The sequence below is a fragment of the Lithobates pipiens genome, unplaced genomic scaffold (genome assembly GCF_037356315.1).
Source record: "Lithobates pipiens isolate NorthernLeopardFrog02 unplaced genomic scaffold, aLitPip1_a1.2 Scaffold_18, whole genome shotgun sequence".
Taxonomy (NCBI): Eukaryota; Metazoa; Chordata; class Amphibia; order Anura; family Ranidae; genus Lithobates; species Lithobates pipiens.
In genome coordinates this window covers 430888780-430898779 of record NW_027507758.1, presented here as the reverse complement: position 1 = coordinate 430898779, position 10000 = coordinate 430888780, and the positions used below count along the sequence as shown (strand labels likewise).

General features: G+C 43.3%; 1 protein-coding gene across 2 annotated transcripts in view; it reads left to right on the top strand.

The window, feature by feature from the left end:
• MFSD1 (major facilitator superfamily domain containing 1) overlaps nucleotides 1-9994 on the top strand; it is a 71663-nt gene extending 61669 nt beyond the window's left edge. For both annotated transcript variants that reach the window (XM_077488076.1, XM_077488075.1), the window contains one exon: nucleotides 7649-9994. In XM_077488076.1, the coding sequence (XP_077344202.1) occupies nucleotides 7649-7703 (55 nt within the window). In that variant the 3' untranslated portion in view covers nucleotides 7704-9994. The remainder of the gene's footprint in view (nucleotides 1-7648) is intronic.
• Nucleotides 9995-10000: the final 6 nt, after the last annotated feature.

The window sequence follows — 10000 nt, the reverse complement described above, 5'->3', positions numbered from 1 at the left end:
GGTTGTTTCTGGGCTGCTACCTCAGGAATCCCACTCTGGATCCTTCCTCATAATGTGCCAGCCTAAAGGGCCATGGAGAAGTCCTAGAGATCTTGAAGATACAGGGGATCTGGTCTCCTAATCAATATTGGGCCCTTCCAGCTGGAGGGTCATCCAATCCAGTTAGACAATGCAAAGTAGTGGAGTACATCAACGATCAGGGAGAATTGAGATGTCTTGCTGCGGCAAGAGACTGAAAATGGTTGTAAACCCTCCTTCCTGACTTTTCTTTTTTTTTTTTTTTAACCTAGGCTTACCTATAGGTATTGGAAATATAGTCGTTTAGGAGATTTCAATTGTAGTGCGTCTACGTAATCGGCACATGCACTGTGAGGAAACGGACCTCTGTCGTTTCTTCCCTAGCGTGTGCAGTGACTGTCGATTCCCACGTGGATGTGAGGGAGTGATGTCACGTGGCTCCGGCCAGTTGCAGAGCCAGAGTCCGCAGCCCTGGAAGAAAGAGGGGCGAAGATGGACACGGCCTGCACATGGGACAGCGTGGGATTCATTTTGCAGGTACGTGTCACATAATGGGCTAGTATTCACTGCATACTAGCCAATTATGCTTTTAATTTGCAGGGAGCAAAAGAAGTAAAACCCATCAGGGTTTACTTCCTCTCGAAGGCTTTCTGTTATGGGCAGAGCTCCACATTCACCCCGTTCGCTATTTACATCCCAGCTGTGGATAGTTGCTAGACAAACTTTGTTAGCCATCAAAGTTTGGATCAAGAGGAATAGGCTGTACACCCCGATGTGTTAAAAGCGGTGGGGGATGGGGACATACTGTTCTTCAGGTTTAACTACAAACTAGACGAGTGTCTCCAGATACAGGAATCCTCAGGCAGAAGCAGTGTATGTTCTGGTGGCGGTACAATCTGATCTTCCTCCTTCCTCTTTCCTCCCGTGAAACTTCTTCCTCATTTGCTATGCAGGATCAAGGTGCAGGGCATTCCAGTGTTGTTCAAATCTCTGAATCGGGCCTGATTTTGGTCTTCTGGTGGATATTCCGTAGGCCAGGGATATGCAATTAGCGGTCCTCCAGCTGTTGCAAAATTACAAGTCCCATCATGCCTCTGCCTCTGGGTGTCATGCTTGTGGCTGTCAGTCTTGCTATGCCTCATGGGACTTGTAGTTCTGCAAAAGCTGGAGGTCCATTAACTGCATATCCCTGCCGTAGGCTCTTCTGGACCAGTTTACCATTCTGCTTCATGGTTGCACACTTGAACGCCTTGGCTGTTGAATTTTAGGCCTTGAGGGACAGTGCCTCCCTGAATCTTTATAATTCCTACACTGTTGACAACTATGAACTCTAGTTCTGCAAAGTCTACCAGCACACATGGAAGGCATACTTCATTTTTGGTTTTAAAGTTTTTTTTTTTTTTTCATGTTTCCAGTCTCTCCATTATTTTGCACAGGTGATTTGATCAGTTTCACTCCCTTGGTAATTACCACAGCCATTTCATCTGAGGGAAATCCTGAAAACATGGCCTGTTGAGGGTACTTGAGGACTGGAGTTGAGAAGCATTGCTCTAAAGAACCATTTCTGGTCTAAGGCATTGCATCTTCCGTCCTATGGTGTTTTCAGCTTTTCACCTCAACCAGGAGATTGTTTTTCTGTCTTTCTGTAGAGCACCAGTGCGTTAGAATGAGATTTCAGTTCATTGTCTGGATGTTGTCCATGCTGTTCAGATTACCTCACAGCCAGTGCTTCCATTGGAGAAACTGACTGTCATTCTTGGTTGTCCTTGCAAAAGAGAACCAGGTTTTTGCCCCACCACTTTTCAGTTCCTCATTCAAACTTCTGGTCTAATGGACAGGGTTTCAAACCCTCATAAGTGACACGCTTCTAGATCTGACAGTGCCTTCTGAAGCCTTTTAAGCTTTAGGTGGACTTTCAAACATTTGATGCCAGCCTTGTATTGTATATCTTCATGCAACTCTTTTTAAGCCGCAGGCAGCACTTGTTCTGTTTTTTTTTTTTTTTTTTTCCTGTGTGAGCCTGTTAGTCTTTTGTTACTGTTGTCTGCTCCTCAGTTGCAAATTTTAAAGTCTACTATCTCTCAATTGTTCTTTCCTTCATTGAGGAGCACAGGTCCAACTCTTGTGTCTCTGATCTTCTAGTGTTGCTTGCTTCAAAGCTGAGGTATGCTTGGAGTGGAAGGAGTTATACTTGCTAGTCATTTGTTTTGTTTCAGTGTCCAAATTGTCCAATAGGTGGCACTATAAGCCAGTTATATTTGAATCCTGTGTTCCTCTTAGAAATGTTTTTTACAGCAATTTCAAAGATATATTACATGCTACTTAATAGTTTTCTATACCTTGAACAGTCTTAATGCATGAAGAAAAATTCAGGAAAAAATAAGCTATTAACTCTTCCTCATCATTCACTGCTGCCAGTAGTAGTGGCCTTTTTGTAGACAGTGTTTCTATAACAGGATAGACCCCGATAACTTTTTTAGCTGCCTGAGTTTTGTTTTTGTATCAGCTACCGTGAGGTGAAAAGTATTTGATCCCCCTGTTGATTTTTTTTTCAAAAAGTTATAAATTGATTTGCATTTTAATGAGTAAAATAAGTATTTGATCCCCCCCCCCCCCCCATCAGCAAGATTTCTGGCTCCCAGTGTCTTCTATACAGGTTACAAGCTGAAATTGGGAGCACTCTTAAAGGAAGTGCTCCTAATCTCATCTTGTTACCTGTATAAAAGACATCTGTCCACAGAATCGATCAGATTCCATATTCTCCATCATGGCCATGACCAAAGACCTGTCCAAGGATGTCAGAGACAAGATTGTAGACCTACACAAGGCTGGAATGGGCTACAAGACCATTGCCAAGCAGCTTTTTGAGAGGGTAACTACAGTTGGTGCGATTTATTCCCAAATGGAAGAAACCCAAATAACTGATTTCCCTCGGACTGGGCCTTCATATAAGATCTCACCCTGTGGAGTTTCAATGATCATAAGAATGGTGAGGAATCAGCTCAGAACTACACGGGAGAATCTTGTCTATGATCTCAAGGCCAGGCAGACCATAGTCGCCCAAAAAAAAATTGGTAACACTACGCTGTGAAGGACTGAAATCCTGCTGTGCTGGCAAGGTCCCCCTGCTCAAAGCACATACACAGGCCCGTCTGAAGCTTGTTAATGAACATCTGAGATTCGGAGGAGAACTGGGTGAAAGTGTTGTGGTCTGATGCGACCAAAATCCAGCTCTATGGCATCAACTCAACTCTCTGTACTTGGAGGAGGAATGCTGCCTGTGACCCCAAGAACACCATCCTCGCCATCAAATATGGAGGTGGAAACATGCTTTGGGGGCGTTTCTGCTAAGGAGACAGGACCACTTCACTGCATCAAAGAGATGAGACTGGGCCATGTACCGTCAAATCTTAGGCGAGAACCTCCTTCCCTTAGCCAGGGTATTGAAAATGAGTCATGGATGGGTATTACAGCATGGCAATGACCCAAAACACACAGCCAAGGCAACAAATGCGTGGCTCAGGAAGATGCACATTAAGGTCCTGTAGAAGCCTAGCCAATCTTCAGACCCTAATCTCATAGAAAATGTGTGGAGGGAGCTGAAGGTTCAAGTTGCCAAATGTCAGCACTTTACCAATGTTTTTGCTGAGGTTTTCGGCTGCTAACGGATGCTTTTAACCCCCCACTAGTGGCTGAAAATGTGTGAAAACCGCCCGCCGAGTGCTGCTGCAGCGGTGCTTTGCCGGGTGGTTTGGCGCTGCCAGTTCATTTCATTGGGCAGGGGCAGTGGAGAAGCAGTGTATACACTGCTCCAAAGATTTGACTCCTTTAAAATGCAAATCGGTTTAACTTTTTTTTTTTTTTTTTTTTTTTTTTTTTTACATGCGTTTTTCTGTTCTGTATTTTACTGTTAAACCTACCATTAAAATTATAAACTGATTATTTGTCAGTGGGCAAACGTACCAAATTGTCAGGGGATCAAATACATTGTTCCCTACATTGTATATGATTTTCTTCCAGTCTTTATAAATTGCAACCAAATATTAAATGAAAAACACATTTTAGACCATAGGGTACCCTTTTAAAAAGCTTTGGGGAAATTACTATTGCAAATTTTAATATACTTTTAAATAAATATTAGGCTGGAGACCCGAAGACTAGGATAAAAGAGCAGGCCAATCCTAGTGCAGCATTATTTTGTTTTATTTAAAAAGAGCAAAGTTATAACAGTATAAAATGCACTCAACTAGTGGTCAGTACGTGGGAGCAGACCAAACGGTGAATCCCTTGGATGTTGAGACACAAGCACTGTGTAGCAGCGCTGATGGAGTCATGGCATTGGCCTAACACAGCAGTAGGCGGTTCCCCAGTGTGACAGCTCTGGATCACCTCCATGCTGAATAACCCAGCCGGCATCCTCCCAATGTCCCTTGAGGCTTCAGCTCCCTGCTGATACACGGCGCTCATGGCTCAATATCCAAGGGTTTCACCAGCGGTTCTGTTCCCATGTTGGACATGGCAAGCCCCCGGCACCCTACTGAGCACTGTGTGCATTTTATACTGTATACTTTTTTGCTTCTATATATATAATATATATATACAAAATAATGCTTCACTAAGCTTGGCCTGGCACTTTTCTTTTTCCTGGTATAATTTTAAAGCCTGAATGTGTTATTCAGCAAACACTCGCTGCAGGTGAATCAATCACCAAGTTGAAAATTAGTAAGATAAATCTGCAATGAATATTTGGCGACTTCACTGCTTTATACATGCCCTTAAATTGAATGAACTTTGTTCTTGGAAGTGTGGGGGTCCTAGTTTGAGAACTGGGCATTTCTTCTTCTTTTTTTTTTTTTTTTTTTCCTTTTTTTTTTTTAAAGAAGAAAATGCCCAGTTCTCAAACTAGGACCCCACACACTTCTAAGAACAAAGTTCATTCAATTTAAGGGCATGTATAAAGCAGTGAAGGCAAAAGTCGCCAAATATTCATTGCAGATTTATCTTACTAATTTTCAATTTTGGTGATTGATTCACCTGCAGCGAGTGTTTGCTGAATAACACATTCAGGCTTTAGAATTATACCAGTGAATTGTTGTTGTTTTTTTTTACACCGTTCATAGGTTGACCCAGAGGAAAGCAGGCAACCTCCACAAGGCAAGAAATGTTAATTTCTCTTTCGCTCACTGATGGACATAGCACTTCATTCTTGACCTGAGGGTTATATCACCACCTTCAGGAGTAGGAATAGGCAGAAAAAAAAAAACACTGTACCGCCTAGGGCCAGTCCTTACTGGTAGTAACCCCTCAGTCTGCTACAGGCAGCTCCAGGGTTTTTTGTGTATTTTATTTATTTTTTGTTTTTTGCCCAGTCTAGAAGGACCTGGCTCCTTGCGGGGACACATGGTTCCTTTATTTTATTTTTTTAATTCCTCCCCCCCCAAATAAATTTTGATCTGCAATCAACTGCTGGGTTGGGTGACAGGCTGGATATTGCAGATCGTGGTAGTCTCCCCAGCCTGGCCACCAAGCATGCACAGACCTGAGCTCCGTGCTGGATCGGCTGCGACGAGCCCCATTCTGGACTGGGGAGGCAGGGCCACCTATGACCAGGCATCTGACATCTGGGTCACAGTGTCACCGTGGCTGACAGTCACTCCGTTTTAGGCGGGAGGTGGATCTGTCATGGGAATGTGACCCTGCAATCCCTGCTGGATGGGTAAGTACATGCTCCACCGGCCTGGTCCGGGCACGGTTTGGAGCAGCTGGGTACTTCCCTGGGGTGGTCAGTTCTGGGGAATCTCCTCCTCTCTCCCCTGCCCCCTGTTGAGCTACCTGGCAGCTGTCAGTCGGTTGCTGGGTGCCACTAGGACGATTTTTGCCCCTACCTGACCTTTTGTGTGGTCCCCTCTGGGCTATCTGTGCTCTCCAACTGCAGGGGGTGTGGCTGGTGTCCTCCATGTGTAACAGCCGCAATTTGTTTGGGGGCGGGCACCGGGACCATTTTCTCATAGCCGCATTGGCCAGTCTTTCTCATAGCCGCATTGGCCAGTCTTTCTCATAGCCGCATTGGCCAGTCTTTCTCATAGCCGCATTGGCCAGTCTTTCTCATAGCCGCATTGGCCAGTCTTTCTCATAGCCGCATTGGCCAGTCTTTCTCATAGCCGCATTGGCCAGTCTTTCTCATAGCCGCATTGGCCAGTCTTTCTCATAGCCGCATTGGCCAGTCTTTCTCATAGCCGCATTGGCCAGTCTTTCTCATAGCCGCATTGGCCAGTCTTTCTCATAGCCGCATTGGCCAGTCTTTCTCATAGCCGCATTGGCCAGTCTTTCTCATAGCCGCATTGGCCAGTCTTTCTCATAGCCGCATTGGCCAGTCTTTCTCATAGCCGCATTGGCCAGTCTTTCTCATAGCCGCATTGGCCAGTCTTTCTCATAGCCGCATTGGCCAGTCTTTCTCATAGCCGCATTGGCCAGTCTTTCTCATAGCCGCATTGGCCAGTCTTTCTCATAGCCGCATTGGCCAGTCTTTCTCATAGCCGCATTGGCCAGTCTTTCTCATAGCCGCATTGGCCAGTCTTTCTCATAGCCGCATTGGCCAGTCTTTCTCATAGCCGCATTGGCCAGTCTTTGGGCATTTCTGGCTCTGTGGAAGTGTGGCTGGTGGCCATTTTCTTGTAGCCTCGTGGGGAGACTTCTGCTGGCCCTCTAGCCCTGGACCTCCTCTGTAACTCGAAACACGTAACCAGTAAAAAATTTAAGTGTTGCCTATGGGGATTTTTAAGTACTGAAGTTTGGCGTCATTCCACGAGCATGTGCAATTTTGAAGCATGGCATGTTTGGTATATATTTACTTGGCGTAACTTCATCTTTCACGTTATGCAAAAAAATTGGGCTAACTTTACTTTTTTTTTTTTTAAATGCGTTTGAAAAATTACTGCGCAAATACTGTACGAGATAAAAAGTTGCAGTGACCACCATTGCCTTCTCTTGGGTGTCTGCTAAAAAAAAAAAAAAAAAAAAAAACATATATAATGTTTGGGGGTTCTATGCAATTTTAGAGCAAAAAATTATTTTTTTTTACATGTAGGAGTGAAGTGTCAGAATTGGCATGGATGCAAAGTGGTTAAGAGTGTGATAAGGTATTTGGACATCTGGCAGTCCCTGCTAGAAAGAGGACATTTCCCCCCAACAGACAAAAGGGATGCAGCTCTAATTTTACATTTTACTAAAGTGTTTTTGTATTGCTTTGTTCCTTTTTTGAAAAGCTTTTCACCCATTTCCTTCCTGTTTAGGTGACCTATTGTAATGACCTTTTTTATGAGAGGTAAATCTTCCTAGAGGAAACAGTCCCAATAGTAAAAAGCTAGCAATAATGACCTTCCCTACTCTCTCTCAAACATTAAAATGTTGTATCTGGGATTCCACTTTTGATATATTTTTCAAAATTGAAAGAAGGGCACCTAATTGCATACCGTTCCCAGCCAGAATTAGGCCAATATATTTCTAGTCAATACAATTCTGCATCGTTTAATGCTGCGTTTAGACATTTTTCATTTTGAGGTTACACCCACTATAAATCTTGCATGTTTTGCATTTGTAATACCTTTCTTTTTCTTTCTGTCTTTCACAGCTGCCAGATCATTACTGCACCCACTTGTCATCTTTGGCTCACAGAAGTGTCCTGAAATAAGTGCACACATTACTTCATGACGTTTTATCTTGGGAAGATTGGTTTGTGGGTTTACTGTGAAATCAGTTTAATATGTGCCTAATGGATCACATTAACCTTCTGTACGAAGTCAGGGCAGTGTTAAACATTGGTCATGTTTAATATTTAGGACAGTTTTTACTGCAGTTTTGGGTCCCTAGAAAGCATACACTATACAGACTGCTTTTGCATATCAGTCATCTTGGTTATGACACCAGCAAATGAATCCTGTAATCAGCAGGTATGATGCACTCAGTTGTCTATTTTTGGGGAACGCCTTTGGATGAGTGAGGTAAAGTAACTGAACTGCATTTAGATGGTTTTAGTGCTAGCCATATTGATCCCCCCCCCCCCCTTTTAGTTTTTTATATTTTTTGATAAAATATATACCAAAGTTTGGCTTGCATATGTACACAAATGGGTAAAGGCCAACTAATAACATGCTCATTGAAAAAAAAATCAATTGCAATTACATTAAAGGCCAACTAGTGGAATCCGACATCTTTCTGCACAGGTTTCCTAAAAAACTGCAACTTTTATATGGCTCTCTGTGACTGAAATAAAGATAATTCCCTTTGTCATTCATAAGATCTTACTAGCCAGCACCAAAGTGTTGTCACCATATTAACCCCTTGGTGCTGGCTGCATGCTAATATGCAGCTTCTCCACGGGTGGTGCCCAGCGCAGACCGGCTGCATATTTTAAATCAATTTGTGTAAATACAGCTGTGCCCAGAGCGTGCTCCCAGCAGCAGTACCGGCTGATAACCGAATGCTCCTGATCATGTGACAGCCAATTAGGGTGGTCACATGATCCAAAATCCCTTAAAGGGCTGAGAGGCGCTGGCTCAAAGGGGTTAAGTTAGGCCTTGCTATATTATATATCGGCTAAAGTAAATAATTGGAAGGCATGCATAGTCCTTGCAGCTGTTAGATGTCTGATTCTAGGCTTTAAACAGTGGCATCCTATCCAACTGCAACTACTGCCACCACCACTCTTCAAAGGTTAAGCCCACTTTTGATGTCCCTTTTTTCAATGGTTTGTTTAGTTCAAGCTGAATAAGCACAAAACTTCCTCTAATTGGCTTAGGTGGCTTCATGATGTCATCCACACCTTTCTCCACCTCAGCCAATTAGATGAAATTTTGTATTCATTCATTAAATAGTTTTCTTTGAATAGCTGAGCAGTGCTCAGCCCAATTTTGTTGTGGGTTTGGGGCAAGAAGTTCTCGTCCGGCTGCCGTATCGCAGCACTGTATCTAGAGGAAACTACAGGTTATATAGCACTCCCAGCAAGTGCAGTAAATAGTTTTGTTTGGGCCAGCTTAGCCTAAACAAACTGTTTAATGGGTCATTAAACATGAGGCTCTAAGGACCCTTTGTACTGGTCCAGTCTACTGCAGTGCATTTAACACACGCGTTAAAGATCAACTGCAGCCTAATCTCCTTACACAATTGTACAGGCATCTCCCCTGCACTGAAATTTGCTTACTCTGGTTTCACTATAAACTGTGAGGGCCTCCTAGTATGCAGTGGAAGCTGTAGCAAGTTAGAGCCTGCGTCATTTCCTCAGGTCCATTGTCATCTAGCTCAAGGGCATCCAGCTAGATGCATTTTTCTAAGAGCACGCAGTAAATAGAGTAAATTATGGTTTTATGGAAAATTGCTATACCAAAATTCTGTCTGTTGCCTTAAAAACTGGAGTTGGACACCCTGATCTTACACTTTCCAACCTGACTGTTCCTGGTCTGTGATTTTTTTTTTTTTTTTTTTTATATATATCGTGTTTTCCTTTCAAATTTTTATGTAAAGCATAACATGTGGACATTACCTAGGACAGTATGCATACAAATAATACCTGCCTAGGAACACCCACTCCTCCAGGCTAATATCCACCCATCATTGCAGTTTGATATTTGCAAGAGCCTGCCCACTACCTGCATCAGGAGGGCCAAAAGCTCTTAAGAGAAGACCTGAGGCAGAATGCTATGATGTTTTCAGGAAGTTATGTATAACACCTTGCTCGCCCCGCTTACCAGCGATGATCTGTCCTCATTGCAAAGAAAACCAGAGACCCAATGATGTCAATGTGTCTAAAAATAAGGTATTTAACAGAAACAAAGAAAAAATTTATTTAGCATGCGCCGTAGACAGCGGTGCCTGTCTTTCGGCAAATATCTCCAAAACCGTGTAGGTTTAGGAGATATTTCTTTGACCTACAGGTAAGCCTAGATTAAGGCTTACCTGTAGGTCTAAGTGTGTTATAAGGGTTTAC